We start from the raw sequence: 18,637 nt of genomic DNA, 5'->3' as shown, positions 1-18,637 counted from the left end.
GTTAGAATTCTGCCCTTACTCCAGGTGTGTGACTGCACATGCACAGTTCAGGAGTTAAGCAAAGGCTCTTGTGTCTTATATCATCAGTGTGTGCTGGTGATTATGTGCGCACGGCATGTGCGCAGGTCATGCAATCAGCACATGCCTGGTGTAGCTCTATAAACCCACCTGTGCATGTTCACTGGGAACCCTTAAAAGCTGGACGCAGACCCCACCCTCTCTCTCTGTTCTGCTCAGTCTCTTCCCCACCATCTTTCCCTCTTACCGAATGTGCTCTTTTCCCAGGCCTGGTTCTTCTCCCCCACCCCTCTCCCTCCTAATAAAGCTCAAAAACTAATACTGGGTTCTGTTGTGACTGTGACCTTTCCATGTGGTAACCAGCACCTCAAACAGCGCGGCTTATCATTCATTTCACCTGCTGCCGTGGATGTGTTCTAGTATAAGGCATTGGGACTCTCTGAAACCAGGAGGCAAAATAAACCTCTCCTGCTTTAGGTTGCTTCTCTCAAGTGCTTTGACCACAGGAATGAGAAAAGGAACCAACACAGAAAGCAGCTGGTGCTTCCAAACTCATCCCCAGGGTAGCTTACCCAGTCGCTGACAGCAAGCACACACTCCTTACAAGAGTTTGCTCAGTTCCATGAGTGGCATTAATCCCTCTTAACAGCTTGATCTTCTTTTAATGCTCACCTCTTCTCATTCCCAAACACTCGTTATCATAAGGCAAAACGCGGTGATTCCACCCAGACAACCCACAGAGTCTTAGCTTGGTAGCCTGGAGTCCAGCTGTGAGCCAAAAAAAAAAAAAAAAAAGCAATTCCTTTCTGAAGTTCAATGACAGAGACCTGGAGAGATGGCCCAGTGGTTAGGGGTGCTTGCTGCTCCTGAAGAGAACCAGTTTGGTTTCCAGCACTCATATCAAGCTACTCACAACTGCCTACAACTCTACATCCAGGAAACCGGATGCCCTCTTATGGCTTCTTGTTGGCACCTGCACACACATGTGCATGGACACACCTACAAGTGCATACACATACACATTAAAAAAGCAAAGTTCAGTGGCAAAACAGACTTAGAATAGGTATTCCTAATGCAAAGGAGAGACATGGGCTGGAAGAAAGGGGTTACAGTCCCCCCAAGCAAGTCCCAAACCCAGGGCAGCAGATATTAAACCTTAAACCTGGAAGACAGTCTTTCACTTCAAAGGCCCTCTTGGGTACACTAAGTGGTCAGACGCCCTGAGATAGCACTGACCCTAGGGTTTTTCTGGGCTCCCCTCTCAGGCTGGACTCTCATGATTCCACTCTCCCCTGCAGGCTTTACATTGTGGTGGCTCTGTGGTTTGGAGGTTTCAACAGTGCTCTGGTCACCATGGCCCCACCATAGATTGCCCGGCGACTCTGCAGCAGCTCCAACTCCACATTTCTTCTCAGCCTGGTCCTCTTAGGGGTTCGTGTCTCTGTCCGAGGAGGAAGGCCGTGACTCTACGGATCTTGTTTTATTTGCCTGTAGAAACACCACCATGTGTGTGCCGTGGAGGCGTACAGTTTGTACTTCAGTACCTGAGTCAAATGTTCTTCCTAGGGCTGGCACTACTTAAGCCATGTTTGGTTAACCAAAGAATAATATGCCAAGATTTAGGGAGCAGAGACCCAAGGTGGCCCTGGGCAGGGATCTCTTCCTGCACTCAAGGTGCTGGAGACAACCTGGGAGATCTCTGAAATGACTTCAGAACCCTCCCAACCCCCTCCCCCAACACACCTGGCTCCCTTCCTTCCTAGCTTCCTTGCTCATCTCACAGTTAGAAAACAGTTCCTCAGCTGCACACTTGCATACCTTTTCTCTTTGTATGGCGGGCTGGATTTTCCAGGTGTCTCTGCCCTGCTTTACTTTTAATTATAAGTTCTGCCTCTAGCTCATCCTTTTGTTCTCACAGATCTCCGTATGTGGGCCGTGAACAGCATGAAACAGTGTGAATGCTTTGCTGCTTAGACGGTTTTTCTGCCAGACTTCCTGGTTCATTGCTCTTAGTTTGGACCTTGCACAAGATCCTCGGACACAGAGAGAATTCAGCTAAATTCGTTGCCAGTTTGTAGCACGAATGGCCTTTATTCTCAGTGCTCCACCATTTCTATTTTAGATCTCACTCACTTGTTCTTAATGGACACATTTCACAAGTGTTTATACCAGTTACCTTGCATGCCGTAATAAACCACCAGACTAGAGTATTTATTTGGGATCCCAATATAAGGGTGGACTTCATCATTGCAGAAAGGACCTAACAGCTGGTCACATTGCGTCCCCAGGAAAAGATGAATGGTAAGGCTTAGCTTGCTTTCTCCTTTTAATTTAGTCTAGGGCCCTAGCCCATGGGGGACTGTACTGCCCACATCCAGAGGGGTCTGGTCCCCTGAAAAAATGAATGCTATTTTATTTCTTGTAGATTTGTCTCAAGTTTGCTGTGATTTCATCACATGTAGATTCATGGGTCAAGACAGAGGACAGTATCCTCATAAGGATTTTGCAGCTGCATCCACATTCCTCTACACCCCACTTCCGACGCCCACCACCCTGTTTTCCATCCCTATGATTGTGTCATTTTAGGAGTGTGAATGGGGGTGTACAGTATGTACTCCTTTTTTTTTTTTTTGAGGTGAGGATCAAACCCAGGGCCTTGGTCTTGCTAGGCAAGCGCTCTACCACTGAGCTAAATCCCCAACCCCAACGCCTTTTAAAACTGGTTTTGAAAATCATTGTCATTCCCCAGAGGTCAACTAAATTGTGCCTATCAATAGTCACTGGGAACTGCTCCATATTGCGTATCTGCCTCAGTGTGTTTAACCTTTCACCTGCTCTGCTATTTCACATGTTTTTGCTGTTCCGTAGGAAACAACAATTCACATCATGTGCAGTGTTTGATACGAACATGGTTTTCATTTCTCTGGGATTTATTTCCCCAGAGGGCAATTGCTAAGTCATTTAGTAATTATGTATTTAATCTTCTCAGAGACTGCCTCACTGTCTTGCAGAGTGGCTGATCCATTCTATATCCCCACTGGCAATGCATATGTGGTCCATTTTCTCATGCATATTTGGCCCTGTTATTTATTTTACCATTCTGTTGCATATACACCGACATCATCTCATTGTGGCTTCAATTTGCATTTGCTTATTAGCTAATGACATTGAGCATCTTCTCATGTCTGTATTTGCCATCGGTATATCTTCCCTGGTAAAGCATGTTTGAGTCTCTTCCCCATTTCCTAACTGGATAACTGTAATGATTTTTTCTTGTTTGCCATTAACTTTGAAGATCTCTTTATATATCCTAGGAACCAGCAGGACATGAATATCCAGGATTCAGTTCACAAATATTTTCTCCCTATGTGTGATTTAGCTTCTCATCATCTTGTGTGGTTCTTCCCAGAGTGCACATTTTTCATTTTGATGTTAAGTTGATTAATTCTTCATTTTATGAAAAATTTAAGTCTCACGGTTTTGTTTTTATTTGTTTGTTGTTGTTGTTGTTGTTGTTGTTTTGCCTTACCCTTGGCCAGGAATATTATATTATAGGGTCAGGAGGAATGACACACACCTGCAGTCCCAGTACTTGGGGGGCAGGTAAGAAGATCATGAGTTTAAGGCCAGCCTTGGTTACATGGTGATCTCAAGATCAATCTAGAACTCATAGTAAAACCTGCCTCAAAAAGGTAAAGGAAAAAGAGCATTTTTTCCTATATGTTTTATGTTTCTATTCCATATTTAAGTCCATGCTCCATTTAGATTTAATGTTGGTATAAGTATGAGTGAATGGATATTCCTATCACCAAATCATTCTATTTTACAGATGGAAAAACCAGAGAGATCTGGAAAATAAAAATAAGGCCCAATAACTGCTAAGGAGAAAAAAGGCATCCATTATTGCTATGGTTGGTCTTCTCCCCTCCCCTTCCCTTTCCCTTCCTTTCCTCCCTTCCCCTCCCCTCCTCCTCTCTTCTCCTTCCCCTCCCCTCCCCTCCCCTCCCCTCTCCTCTTCTTTTCTCTTTCTCTCCTCCTTCTAGAGCATATGTCCCAGCTTCCTGATCGCATTCATTCCTTTAGGGTGACCAGCCCTCCCCTCCACACACAGGCTGAGGTCAGAACACACCCAGCATGCCCTCTGCAACACGTTTGCAGTGTGGAGGATGAAGGCAAATAGGGCAACTTCCCTGTATGCAAATGACTTGTTATTCTGGTTTGGAGAAAGGCTCCACTGGATTTCAGCAGTGCCCAGATTCTTACAGGACTGCTGGGTCATTGCACTGACTCACAACCTTGACCATGCACCCAGGAAGGCTCACTTCTCCTAGAGTTCATCCAGTGACTTTGTCCTGGCCCACGTTAGAGAGACCAAAGGAGGAACACTGTAGTTACTTTAGACAAATGCTTCATATGTTGCCTGATGTCCCAGAGTGCTCAAACATACAGCTGGCCTGTTTCCACAGGTGGCTCGGCATTAAATCCTGAGCTCTGACACATCCATATACCTTGCCCTTGGTGAGAAACCCATAGGGTTGTTTTATTTGAGGTCCTGGCAGCCTGCCTTGAGCCCTGGGTGTTCCCTCTTCCAGGGGTCATGCTTCCTTCAACCCTCCTGTGAACCTCTGAATACAGCATGGATATCTTCCAGGTCCTGATCTTCCTGGATACCCTCTGCATGTTTGACTGGGAACTGCCAAAATGATCCGCATGGCTTGTCGCTGTATTTTCCTCCAGGAACCTAAACTGGTCTTCCAAATGTTGGAGGAGGTCCAGGTCTGAGTGAGACTTCTTGGGGACAAGGGGCTGTTCAAGTTTCCAGTCTCCACATTTACTCACTTAACAGGAGCCCAGAGACCTCCTTCTGGCCTCCAGTTCTCCCTTTCTCAGCTTGCAGTGGTCTTCCAAATCTCCCAGGATCCTGGGAGAGGAGAGGCAGGCAGGGGTGCTCCTGGGGCCCTGCCTTGGTCCAGCCTCAGTGAGCCGGAGTTTTCCCTCTGACATCATTTCAGGATACTGCTCTGTGTAACAATTACCTAAATTATTCTATTATTAATAAAACTCGGGAGTCAAATAATAGGGTATGAACCTAGTAGATCCAAAACATGATGGAGGAAAACCCAGCCGACCCCTCTCTCTGCTTTTCCAAGATCCAAAAAGGCCTGTGAAACTCCTAAACCCCTCCTTCTTCCTCCCTGTGTCCCTCTCTCCCCATCTGAGTCCGCCAAAACACTCTATGGTTTATTCTGGTCAGCTGAGCATGGACTCCATCCTCTGAATCAAGGTTCAGTTTATTGACAGTTTCAGGGGGCAGAGTGAACAAATCCCCCCAAACAGCCCCCTTCATCTCCACCTTCTTCCAGAGAGCACAGCTCATACCACCATGCCCAGGCCATTTCCAAAGGAACCCAGAGATCTAGGTTTGAGTATCAGTCACCACTTAATCCAATAGCTATGTGGAATGAACTGTTTTCATACCTAGTTATCTCGTCCGTAAATAGATGTTGACATCATAACACCGTTGTGGGTTTAAACAAGAAAATGTCTATAAAGTACACATAGTAGGCAGATAGCTACTGGTCCTGGAACAACCTAATGTTCAGGCAGTAGTGGCCATGCCTGGTCCCCATGACAACTGTCTCCAGTCTTCAGCCCTTAATCATTCATCCTGGAGAGTCCTTGTAAAATGTTATGGAAGGGGCAAGTTGCCCAGCTTCCACTGAAACTGCCTTCACCTTTCCCTTTCCTAGGAGCTCAGTGAACTAAGGTGTGCCAGGGGCTTCTGGAGATTTGGGTGTACAATCTAGCATTTCCTCCTCTAGTGGTAGACTCCTCAAACATGAACTTAGTCACTCTTCAAGTTCCCTGCAGGCTTCAGCCCATCTGTCCTGCTGCAGGTGAGGTAGCATCGGCCTGCTGTAATGTCGCCCGCAGCACCTGCCTCAGAACAGTGGCCGGCAGACAGGAAGGAATGTTCCTTGCACACAGTCTGGCTGTAGCCCATCTCTGCTCCAGCTGACCTCCTTGCTGACCTCAAGGATGTGAAGGCTAGTTAGCAAACAAACAATACTAACAAGAGAAGAGTTAAACCAGTCAGATTCAGACCAGGAAAAAAAAAAAAACAAAACAAACAAACACAAACCCATGGCATATTCCACACTCCATGCATTCCAAGGAGAAAGTAAGACTCAGGTCTCCACTCTCAGGAACACTAAGTTCTCTGTAGAGGGGAGCAAGAAGATCAAAACCAGCCTGCTCCCACTTAACACTGGACCACAATGCCGGACCAGCCTCTCCTGCTGCACTGTGGCTTCCAGCAGGAGCAGGCACAGCTCTGCCCCTCCCTAGCTCTGCTTAGGTTGAGCTAGTCTAGGCTGAGGAAGGAAAACCTACCTCAAAGGGACACCCCCACTTCCAGGACCAGCTCTCTCCCTCCCTTCTACAGCCTCAGGCTCTGGACTGGTATGTGTGTGTGTGGGGGGGGGTTCCCCACCTTGACAGGGAGAGAAGTGGGGAGGACCTTCTCACCTCTTCATTCTCACCCTCCCAGACCTGAAGAACAGGAAGCAGAGGCTCCCGGGGCCACCACCCAGCTTGCTGCCACAGCAAGGTGAGGTGCAGAGGTGCATGGGAGTGTATGGTGCCACACGGGGCCAGGAGGCCTCCGGACCCCATGGCAGTCAGCCCCTTGGAGCAGCAGCTGGGCAGCCTCACCATCTTCACCCAAGATGATTTTGAGGAAGAATGGCTCCGAGTAGCCAGTGGTGGCTTCAGCCAGGTGTTCCAGGCAAGGCACAAGCGCTGGAGGACCCAGTACGCCATCAAGTGTTCCCTGTGCCTCCAGAAGGAAACCACCAGGTAGCTGACAGCCCGCTTCCACAGAGGAGAGACTGAGGCAGAACAAGCATTGGTCTGGGAGCTCAGAAAAAGGGATGAGCTGGGGTTGAGGTTAGCAACTGTCTAGGTGCTTTTAAATGGGCCTCTGTGATCTGAATTCTCCAGACTAGGCTTTATCTCCGAGCCCACAATTAAGTAGATAAATAATACCTGCTTGTTAGCATCTCAAAAGGTCATAAGTGACTAGGAACTACCTTGCAAAAATGCCTCCGTCTGTCTGGCTTCTCAACCTTACTCTGCCTCCTTCCTCTTGCGTGATGATGCTCAAACACACTCCTCCTCACCCATCTTTTCTGGACAGGACTGAGCTTTCCAAGAAATGTGACATTTTGCTCAATGACTGTAAGTTATCACCTTCTCCCTTTCCACGTCAGTCACTGTAGCCTGAAGAGGACTGGAGACTGGACACTGGCCCCATAGGACATCACCAGGTAGCTGATACCATACTGCTGGCCTTCCACAGGAGATAAACTGAGGGCAGGACCCACCCAAGCCCCTTGCTGGGGGACATAAATCCTGCTGGAAAGTCAAGTCCAAAGTCCCATGATATCTGCCTGTTTTGGACCCTGGCTGTCCTAGTGTGTGTTACAGCCATTCTTTTCCTGCCTCTGGCTTTACTGTGTGTTCCTGCTATGTGTTCCCCCATTACAGCCGGGAAGAAAACACCTGGGATGTTAGGCCTGGGTATGAAAACATGTCCTCCCAGAAAGCCTCCTGGGACACCAACTGGAAAGCCAGTGACTCTTACTTAGGTGCAATTTGTTCTGTTTTCTGTGACTTGATAATGTCCCCCAACAGCGGCTTCTGTACTAGCTCTTCTCTGCATCCAGTACTCTTGGCTTTGGAGTAGGGCCAGATGACTCTGGTTGGTGCTATGACTTGGCATAGAAGGGCATTTTCAGCCAAGCTCGATCCCCAGTACCCATAGGTGGAAGGAAGAAATTGACTCTTGCAAGTTGTTTTGTGACTTCCACACTCATACATGTGAGTAGTGTCACATGGACATTCACACACACACACACACACACACACACACACACACACACATGCACACATGCACTCAAATAAATAAGTTAATAAATAGTACAAGGAAGTGAATGGCATTGACCTGCCTATACTGTAACTATGATTAAAAAAAAAAAGGCCCCTAGTTTTCCTTCCCAAGTACTTAGGAGTGGAAAGAAATAGTAAAATTATTAATTATTAATTATTAATTATTAATAACTGTAAATATTAGTAATATTTATATATTAGTAATAACTGTAATTAGTGTGTGTTATGTATGAATGGCTATATGTGGAGCTTTATGACTACTGCTTTATTAGATCATCCATCCATCCACTCATCCACCCACCCATCCATCCATCCATCCATCCATCCATCCATCCATCCACTTGATGAAGGCTAATTGCTCTCTATGGGCCCAGCACTATACTGGACCCTGGGAGGAAATGACAAGTGCAGCAGATCAGAGTGAGAGAGACATTAACCACATAATCTGAGTGTGCACCTGTGACATGCACGGGAATGAAAGGTTTACGGTTGGTCGTCTGAGCTCTTCCCAACAGTTTGCCTGAGATCAGAGAACCTTCTCTGAGAAAGTTACCCTGGAGCTGAAATGTGAAGAATGAGTGTGACTTTAGTAGCTGAGGAGAAAGTTTGTATGCGATGGGCATATAAAGGACCTGTGACAAGAAGGACACAGTGTGCACAACGGTGAGGACAAAGGCCTTACAGCAGGAGCTGAAGACATGAAGGAGCAGAGGAAAGCCACTGAGGGCTTTGCAACTAGATTGAAGGACAAGTGTGGAAGGGAAACAACCAGCTGTGCAGCTTGGGGGACAGACTGGAAGGGGTCGAATGGATGCTGTTCTTGTTAGGAGACTCGTGTCTTCAGGCAGGAGATGATGGAGACGCCGACTGTAGAGCTAGTAGTGGAGACAGAGTGAAAGGAAGGGAGGCAAGGAGTAGCACGACCTCATGCTGGTGCTAGCTGACCACAGGAAGCATAACACAAAAGGGTGCTGAGGTATACTCGGCATGCCAGAGGAAGACAGGACCCACCAGAATGTCACTCTACAACAATAGGAACTTGTGTCAGTTTTGCTCACTGCTAGTGTCTGGCACATAGTTATTGTGAAGCAGATATTTGTCGAATGATGGTCTTGGCATAAAAGAGATCATGAATTCCATGTTTGAGGAGGACTGTCCTAAGTCCACACATATGCTGAGCATAAGATGCCCTTCTGTCAAGAAGAGTCAAGTATATGTCAGAATAAAGACTGGCGCTAACATTGTTAACATTCACAGGCTGTGTGCTTTTGGTAGTAATTGAAGCCAGGAACCATTAAGTGAACAAACCTGAGCCCCTGCCCTCATGGAGCTTAGATTCTAAGAGGAAACAATGGTTAGATAAACAAATGCAATTTTTATTTATAGCACGCAGGACTACTGGGCACTTTCTTGATTGATATACCTAAGAGAGTTGAGTAGTGGTGTCTTCCAAGGTTAGATCTGGTCTAGAAGTCTTAATCTGTGGGTCATCTGCATGTGCAGGGATAAGGATTGGTAGAACTGAGGTAGAGATGCCATTTACACAGGCTTGTTTCTGAAGCACTAATTAAGGCAATCTGAGTTGTCTTTGAATGGGCAGGCCACGTGGTTCTGTGAGCGAAGGTGTTCTAGACAGAGGAAACAACACATGCAGAGTTCCTGAAGGGACAACACACTCGGCATGTGGGCAGAGAAAGAGGGATGGGTTAGCAAGCAATGACGTCAGGGAGCCATGGCAGGGGTGGACGTGAGGAGACCACAAGGACCTTTGTCAGGCTTGGAGAGACCCTTGTCTTCAGCTCTGAAGGAGAAGAAAGCCATTGGATGGCTCCCAGCAGAGCAATGTTTTTGTTTTTGTTTTTATTACATCTGTGTGTGAAAGTGGGGTGTGTGTATGTGAGTGCAGTTGTCCACAGAGGCCAGGGACATCAATCTACCTGGATCTGGAGGCACTTCATGTGGGTGCTGGGAACAGAACTCGGATCCTCTGAAAGAGCAGTATGTACTGCTGAGTCATCCATCTCTCCATCCCATACTATGTATATTTATATTTAAAAGTATTTGTTTGGAGGAAGAGGTAACAGCAGAAAGGCCATGTAGGAGGTTTGGGCTCAGAGGCAAATGACAGAGGTAGTAAAAAGTAGCCAGATCCTTGCCGTACTTCAGTGACGGGACTGGTTGTAGGAATGATGTAAGGGGTCAAAGAGGAATCCATCAAGGACTGTCTGAGGCCTGGAGGCTGGAGAGCACATTGGCTGGGGCGCACAAGGCAGTCTTCTGGGGAGATCAAGAGTCGAGCTTCAGACATGCGACGTATTGAAGCATCAAATGTCTGATTGAAGATGCTGATCATGAGCAGAGATATTGGAGTGTGAGGGGAGATGAGCAGAGAGCTTGAAATGAGAGCAAGGGCTGAGCATTCTAAATTAGCAAAGGAGACAGAGAAGGAGAGCAGAGTGACAGTGGGGGACAAGGCCGGGATAGAGGAAGAGAGATTTGGACTGTGCGCTGAGGGCTGAGGGCAATGGGAGCTGAGGCCAGAGAGACAGAAACCCACTGAAGAAGTCTGGGTGTGGCTGGGAGCTGAGGAGGAGCATTTGCTCTCATTCTCATTCTGCAGGTTAAAACCCAGGTCCAGAGAGTCCTGTCCAAAGTCATGCACATCTCAAGTGTTAGAACTAAGCCTTGAGGTCAGAACAGTGTTACCTAAAGCCCCCATAATTTGTTCACCTTGAGGCAGATGTTACTCTGGTTTCTATGTACCCAAGAGAAAGAGAGGGGATGGTTTAAAAAAAACACTCCCAGAGCTGTCTGGAATAACAGAGAAGAGCTAGAGGTGACTAACCCTGAAGTAACCCCCTCTTCAGATGCCTGAGGAATGGTAGATGTTCCTGGAGGCCAGACCCTCTGGCTGGTTTCCCAGGGTGATCCTGAGAGCACATCATCAGCTGTCAGCAGCATCCCACTGCAATAGCAGCACAGCTTGGCAAATACCTTGCTTTTTCAAAATGCCATTCTTCCTTAATCCCTATCCCTGCGGATTCCCAACCAGTCTCTTGCAATTTGCATATTTACAGCTCTGTGGGCATACACAGTGAAGTGAGAGAGAGGGCCTGCCATGCTTGTTTTACAGGGCTTCCCCTTAAGTCTTCAGTTCACTTCCACAAAGACATACTGTGCAGTGCATGGCAATGCGTGGGGGGTGGGGATGGGACAAAGAGTACTGATTACAGTTCATCCATAACACAGACTACCCTGCGTCCATTAAAGACTGCTTCAGGAGAATAACAATGCAGGCACTCCAGAGAAAGGAGGAAGGAGTGAAAGGGAGAGAGAAAGGGAAACGAGATTCCTGGAAAACATCAGAAAAGAGCATACCACAATGTTAGTCAAGGCCAGCTCTGCGAGGTTAGATTACTGGTAGTTTAATTTTCTTTTTTTACAGCTCTCCGTATCTCCTAAGTTTTCTATGAGGTGCATGTATTATTTTCATAATTAAAATGGTAACAGATGTTATTTTAAAACACACTCATGAAGCATAATACTGGTCTTCCAGAGGCTCAAAAGCTGCTGGGGGAGATGAATATGAAAGCGAGTGGGCAGGATAAATGGCAGGCTGTGTTCCAGGCTTTTTATGGCTGGCTCTGCAGGATGGATGGACTCCCGAGCCTGCAAGCCCCTTGCCTTTTCACTGATAACAGCTTGAGCCCAAGTCCTGGCTGCCTGGGATATTCCTATAGTCTCTCACTTCCTTTCCACTACCTTGCAAGCTTCTGAGGTTTCTCTGGGTCTCCTCAGCTTGCTTCATACTAAGTTGGTATGTTCTGCCCATAGCCCTGGTTATTAGTGTTTCCCTTTCTTCCACCCCATTCCTGGTTCCCCATAGCTCTGAGATGAGTTGTCTCTTTGAAGAAGCAGTCAAAATGGAGAAGATTAAGTTTCAACACATTGTGTCCATCTATGGGATATGCAAGCAGCCCCTGGGCATTGTGATGGAGTTCATGGCCAGTGGTTCCCTGGAGAATATACTATCTACCCACAACCTCAGTTGGCCACTCAAGTTCCGCATCATCCATGAGACAAGTTTGGCCATGAACTTCCTCCACAGCATTAAGCCACCCCTGCTCCACCTGGACCTCAAGCCAGGCAACATCCTACTGGACAACAACATGCATGTCAAGGTGAGGGCCTTTAGTGATGTATGCTAGACCTCCTCCATGTAGCAGGATTGTCTACCTGCCAATCACTGAACAAGCCAAGAGTTTGAGCCATTTTCTGTTTGGATAAATAGTGAACACAGGGGTTATACCTGAAACAGAGACAGGTAAGCAGACAACTTTGGAACACGAGACTGGGGTTTGTGGTGCCCATATCAACACTCTCAGATCCACACTTGTAAGACTGCTAGAATAATCTCTACCCCTCATGTTCTTTGTCTGGAGAAGGGATATGTATATAGGAGATTTTTATGAAGTCATAATGGCCCTTTTCTTCAGCGCTCAAAACCTTCAATAATCTTTTGCCCACAAGAGCTTTGCACATTCTGTTCCTCTAACCCTCTTTTTATCTAGAAAGTCTTAATCATATCTCAACTCTCAGATTGATCATTACTCCCTTGGGGAGAACTTTCTTACTTTATCTCAATGTATACTTTTATATTTCTTATACACTCCCATAATGCATTCGTTACTTCATTTTGCTGCCCCTCGTTGCAGTCTATAAGCATTCTACGAAACCTTTCTTAAGGTTAAACAAAATTGAGTGAGAGCTCCCTGGATCAGGGAAAGGGTCTCAACAAAGAGCGAAACTTGTTCTTAATGCATGTACACCCTATCTGAATACCCACCCACCGTGGTGTATGTGGTTTAAAGAGGTGTCTCAGAACCCCAACTCATTGTCCCTTAATGAATGGTAAATGTCTGAACAGCTGGAAAGAGAAGGATAAACAGATGCTGTGAGTGTTCCAGGATCCACGGAGATGGGAAGAACAAGGCTCCTGGAGGAGGTATACAGGTGTTCGTCCTACAGATGAGAAAACTAGGGCTCTGAGAAGATGAACAACTGGTTCAGCCTCATCTAGTGATGTTAGTAGAGCTGGGAGACAGTGAAGTTGAAAACCTATGAGATGTACTAAAACATCACACACTGATAAGGGCAGTGGGGGGAACCACAGATGGCTTCCGGAAGGTGTTTCTTGCTAACCTGTCCTTGGCATCTGGCTCTCTTCCAGATTTCAGACTTTGGCCTGTCCAGATGGATGGAGCAGTCAACCCACATGCAGTACATTGAGAGATCGGCTCTGAGGGGCACACTCAGCTACATCCCTCCTGAAATGTTTCAGGAGAATAGCAAGGCTCCGGGACCTGAATATGACATGTACAGGTGAGTGGACAGTTGGCTCCATGTCATATGACAGAATGCTACCCCAGTTGGGTCCCTATGGCTAACAGGCAGGGCAGGACAAGGATCTGGACTGAGTCCTCCATGTGCTGATGGAAGGGGAGAGATGAGAAAGACCTGGAGAGGCTTCACCTGCAATTGTAGAGATGGTTGGGTCCCCATGGCTAGGGATCATGGATACTAGACTAAGTCTCTCAGCTAATATATTCCCCATTACAGCTTTGGGATTGTCATCTGGGAGATTCTCACTCAGAAGAAACCATATTCAGGTAACAGATGATCATGGCTCTGTGCCTGTGGGAGGCTGGGGTTGGAAAACACAAGAGGAGAAATGGGTTGTGTGAACCATAGTATGAAAATCTCATGGATTTCTACCTTACTCTGCTTCCTCTATCCCACAAATGCTAGAGCAAATGTCAGCCTTGACCTTGTTTCACAGATCTAATACCCCGAGTCCCCTGCTCTTTAAAATGTAGAAAGCTAAAGCCTTTCCCCAAGCCTGTTTGTCTCTTCTGCTGCCTTTGCCCAGAAAAAGGATGTGGGAATCATGTTGAGTCTTGGCTAGAGCTGGACCAGTGACTCAGCTGTTCAACCGGAGTTTCAAGTAGGTCCCAGACTCAGCTGTCTACTCCCTGAGCATGTATAGGGCAGCTACTGCATTCCAATCCTGTCAGGATCCTCCCAACTTCCACCCACTTGCCAGCCCTCTGTCCTCACCTTTTGAAGTCTGCACAGCCTGGATCTTCCCTTGTAGGGCTCAATATGATGACCATCATCATCCGGGTAGCTGCAGGCATGAGGCCTCCCTTGCAGCCTGTGGAGTGGCCAGGGGAGGTCTATCAGATGGTGGACCTGATGAAGCGCTGCTGGGACCAAGACCCCAAGAAGAGGCCATGCTTTCTAAGTACCTACCCTTCATTCCATGCCAAAGAGCTAGAGATGGAGGGACAGGAGACATCCTTAGCACTAGAGATCAGAAAGATGAATAAGACATCTTCAGGGTGGGGCTGGGAGGCAGACTCTCTGAGCTGCACAGCTGAGGATGGATTTTGTTGGAGAGTGTTCACTGTGTGTTTAAGGGAGATAGAGTCTGCAAATGGGAACAGTAGCATCTGAGCCTGGTCCTGCCACTGAGCTCTGTAGCTATCTCTGGGGACTTTGAGTACTGTGGAGTCTATAATGTCATAGGCTGGGAGGGACGGGGTTATCTGGTCCTCTAGGGACAACACACAGAGGGGTGAGAATCTTAGAAATGACCTAGTCCTTGCCTTTCCCTTTTGTGAAAAAAAGACTTACCTTGGGAGGGTCACTGATTTGCCAAGTGTATCCCGGCCATGTTAAAAGTAGGGCTCAGCTTCCTACCTCATTGTGGGCATATGGGAATATACATGAATTTAGGAATGTGTTGAAGAGAACTCAGGAAACATAATATCTAAAATGTGATGAACTCCATTGAATTTGCCTGTTAACCTCCTTTTTCTCTACCCCAAATCCTTGTGGAGCAGATGTGACCATTGAGACAGACATGCTGCTGTCTCTGCTCCAGAGCCCTGTGGCAGACCCTGAATGTGAAACCCTGGCTCGGAAGGTGTCTTGCAAGCCATCACTGAGCCAGCCCCACAAGGTATATATGGCAGGCTGGGCAGGCCACTGTAGGGATGCTGGAAGCCACTGTGTATCATCCATAGTCTCTGGCTGGTCTGTGAAGGAATAGGCAAAAGCTGTCATTTATAAGGCCACTTGACTGCTGAGGGGAACATGGGAACTGTAAGCCAAGCTAGCCCATACTTAGCTCTCCAACCCAGGGAGGCTATCTGGGGGCTGCCAGAATCCATAGGAGAGGACACATTCCCTTACTTACCTAACTGTTCTCTTAAGGCCATGGGTGCTGTGGCTTAGAGCCCCTGGGAAGAACCTTATCCTAAGCTGTCACAATGTGGATGTCAGCATCATCCTTCAAGTCTCCTGTCCCTACTCTGACATGGGAGCTATCAGGGACTATCAGAGGGTTCTAGAGATATACCCTGAAGTCTCTAAATGAAGGACAAGCCCTAGAACTTCCCTGCTGAGTGATTTCTTCCATACATGTGCTGGAAAGGCAATGGTATAGGTAGGTTTCCCAGGAAGGGTAAGGTATCAACCTGATGGGTAACAGAAAGCATTGGAAAGAAGAAAAGCAGGGAGGACCAGAGCTGATCACTGATGAGCCACCTTGTACATGCCTTCCCAGGTCAGCGAGGAAGTTAATCAGGAGCTTTCACATAGTGGTAAGTCTGTCCTGCTGCGATGTGACCAAAGGCTCCCCGTAGAGGAAAGGGTGGGATTGGTCCATTCTCTTTGCTCACCAGTGTCTCCCTCTCTCTTTCTCAAGCCTGTCACACATCAGGGATGGTTCAAAACCACCTAGGCCCTTGGGGTTCTGGATCAGTATCCCCTTCATGTGTGTGATCATATCCCCCTGTTTCTGTCATGAGAGAGAGAACTGGCTCTTGGTATTGGCTTTGTGTTAGGCTTATTTGAAAAACAAAACAAAACAAAACAAAACAAAACAAAACAAAACAAAACAAAACAAAAAAACCAACGAGAAAAAGGTATGTCCAGGGCCTACCCCAAACAAATCAGAACCTGTAGGGTTGGGCCTTGGCAGTGCTCATTATTCAGTTCTGGTACACAGTAGATGGAGCAGGAGGAGGTGAGGCCTGGAGATCTTATATCACACAAGCCCACATTCTATGCAGTTCTGATTTTTCACAGCCTGCCTTCTTCTTGGACCCTTCTCTGAACATTCTTACCTAATAATCTGTCTTCCCACTGGCAGAACAAGCCAGTATTGTTCATCTCCCCTTTAAAGAGCTGGATGTGGAGGCTCAAAGAGGTCAAAACTAGCAGGACTCAGAGGTTGTTCAGAGGTGAAGTAGGGATTTTCATCCAGGCCTCTGGGTTCCAGCTCCATTCTGCCTCCTCTGTGAAGCCCATGCGCTCCAAGCTCTAACAGAATCAATGACCCTTGATACCATGAAAGCCATTGCCCTCAAGTCTAGACTGTTTCACCAAAGTGTCTCCAGGAGGCAGCAGGATTCATAAGGCGACCTCTGAAGAGGTTATGGGTCAATTTTTTTTTCAACCTATCCCTTTATCTCAGCAGGCTCAGGTGACTCCTTGAAGTGGGTCCTTCAGCTCTCTGACAGCAAGATCCCAAGTGATGAAGAACTACATGTCTATGAGAACAAGATGACTCCCCTTCACTTCCTAGTGGCCCAGGGCAGTTTGGAGCAAGTGAGGCTGCTGCTGTCTCATGAGATTGATGTAGACTGCCAGACAGCCTCTGGCTATACACCACTCCTCATTGCCACCCAGGACCAGCAACCTGATCTCTGTGCCTTGCTCCTGGCACATGGTGCTGATGCCAACCTGGCAGATGAGGATGGCTGGGCCCCACTGCATTTTGCAGCCCAGAATGGGGATGACCATACTGCCCGTCTGCTCCTGGACCATGGGGCTCTGGTGAATACCCAGGAGAATGAGGGCTGGACCCCACTCCACCTAGCTGCACAGAATAACTTTGAGAATGTGGCACGGCTTCTGGTCTCCCGACAGGCTGACCTCAATCCACGGGAGGCTGACGGCAAGACACCTCTCCATGTGGCTGCCTACTTTGGCCACATTGGTCTGGTCAAACTACTGACAGGACATGGGGCTGAGCTGAATGCTCAGCAGAGAAACCTGAGGACACCTCTGCACCTAGCAGTGGAAAGGGGAAAAGTGAGAGCCATCCAATACCTTCTAAAGAGTGGGGCATTCCCTGATGCCCTTGACCACGGTGGCTACAGCCCACTGCACATTGCTGCAGCCAGGGGCAAGCAAATTATCTTCAAGATGCTTCTCAGATATGGGGCCAGACTTGAGCTACCCACACAGCAGGGGTGGACACCCCTGCACCTAGCAGCTTACAAGAGCCATGTGGAGATCATCCGTCTGCTGGTCAAGAGTCATGCAGACCTGGATGCTCGTGGAAGTATGCACTGGACTCCCCTGCACCTGGCTGCCTTCCATGGGGAGGAGGCGGTAGTGTTGGCACTGCTACAGGGCGGGGCCAACCCTAATGCTGCTGAGCAGTCAGGCTGGACTCCTCTCCACCTGGCAGTGAAGAAGGAGACCATCCTGAGCATCATTCACCTTCTGGAGCATGGTGCTGACGTCCACGCTTGCAACAAGATGGGCTGGACACCTGCCCACCTGGCTGCTCTCAATGGCAACACAGCCATCCTCAAAGTGCTGGTGAAGGCCGGTGCCCAACTGGACATCAAGGATGGAGTTGGCTGCACACCTCTGCAGCTGGCCCTTCGAAGCCGAAAACGGGGGATTGTGACCTTCCTGGAGGGCAAGGAGCCTTTGCTAGCTGTTCTGGCAGGGTCTGAGCCTGAATCCCAGACAGAAGTTTAGATATAACAGGGCCTCTTTGCCTGGAAGGGGAGAGGATTGTGAAATGAAACTTGGCTTTGGAGCGGCCACTTCCTATCTGCCTGTTTGACCTTGAGAGGAACCAGTGTCCCAGGTGACAGAAGGAAAGGGAGACATTCCAGTGAGCTTGTTCCAGTGAGCCGGGGAGCTACATACAGAGTGCCTGGAGAACTGGTTCCAGCTCCCCTCCAAGTTGTCTCCAGTCCACCTTGTTCTTCCTTCTTTTCAAGTGAGCTCATGTGCCCATGCTAAGCTTCCTTTCCAGCCCCAGACCCCTGCCACCTTCTGTTGCTTGCCTCAGAATAATGGAACCCTTGCATCCCAAGGAACACCCCAAAATAAAGGCCTAGAGATGAGGATAAAGGGCTCCTCTCAGCTCCAGTTTTGTATTCTAGGTGTTTCACCTTAGACTAGAGCAGGAGAATCAGATACCTGCTCTACATTGGGAGCATGCACTTGGAGCTCAGAGGACGAATCTGCTCACTGTTAGTCTCAGCCAGCCTCCTGTCACAATGATGACCATAGCTTCTGGTGGCACTGGTCTCAGTCTCTGGTATCATATATCTTGGGAGTGATAGAAGAATGTGCCCAAGCTGCAGATATATGCTCACCTATGGGATGCCAGTTTCCTGTCTCCAACCTCATGCTTCTCTGTGCCCATTGATATGGTCAGTTTCCAAACTCCAGAGTGAATAAAGCTGATGATCTCATTCTCCCAATTACACATGGATCAACTGGGTACCCATAGGAGCCAATGGGGTTAATATGGCATATGTGTGTCTGATATGTTATATGTGTGCACAATATA

General features: G+C 47.8%; 1 protein-coding gene across 2 annotated transcripts; it reads left to right on the top strand.

Moving 5' to 3' along the window:
* The first annotated feature begins 6,611 nt into the window (after positions 1–6,611).
* Ankk1 (ankyrin repeat and kinase domain containing 1) lies at positions 6,612–18,173 on the top strand. Of its 2 annotated transcripts, none has more exons than XM_036194106.1 (8): positions 6,612–6,876; positions 11,855–12,149; positions 13,199–13,350; positions 13,588–13,637; positions 14,123–14,272; positions 14,874–14,992; positions 15,599–15,635; positions 16,514–18,173. In XM_036194106.1, exons 1-8 carry the CDS (start codon positions 6,656–6,658, stop codon positions 17,809–17,811), a joined length of 2,322 nt encoding a protein of 773 aa, XP_036049999.1. In that variant the 5' UTR covers positions 6,612–6,655; the 3' UTR covers positions 17,812–18,173. The 2 variants fall into 2 exon arrangements, with proteins under 2 accessions (XP_036049999.1, XP_036049998.1); XM_036194105.1 differs by having other exon boundaries at positions 16,511–18,173.
* Positions 18,174–18,637: the final 464 nt, after the last annotated feature.

This window comes from Onychomys torridus, chromosome 7, assembly GCF_903995425.1.
Source record: "Onychomys torridus chromosome 7, mOncTor1.1, whole genome shotgun sequence".
Taxonomy (NCBI): domain Eukaryota; kingdom Metazoa; phylum Chordata; class Mammalia; order Rodentia; family Cricetidae; genus Onychomys; species Onychomys torridus.
The sequence above is the reverse complement of the archived record's forward strand: the minus strand, read 5'-3'. Positions and strand labels throughout refer to the sequence as shown.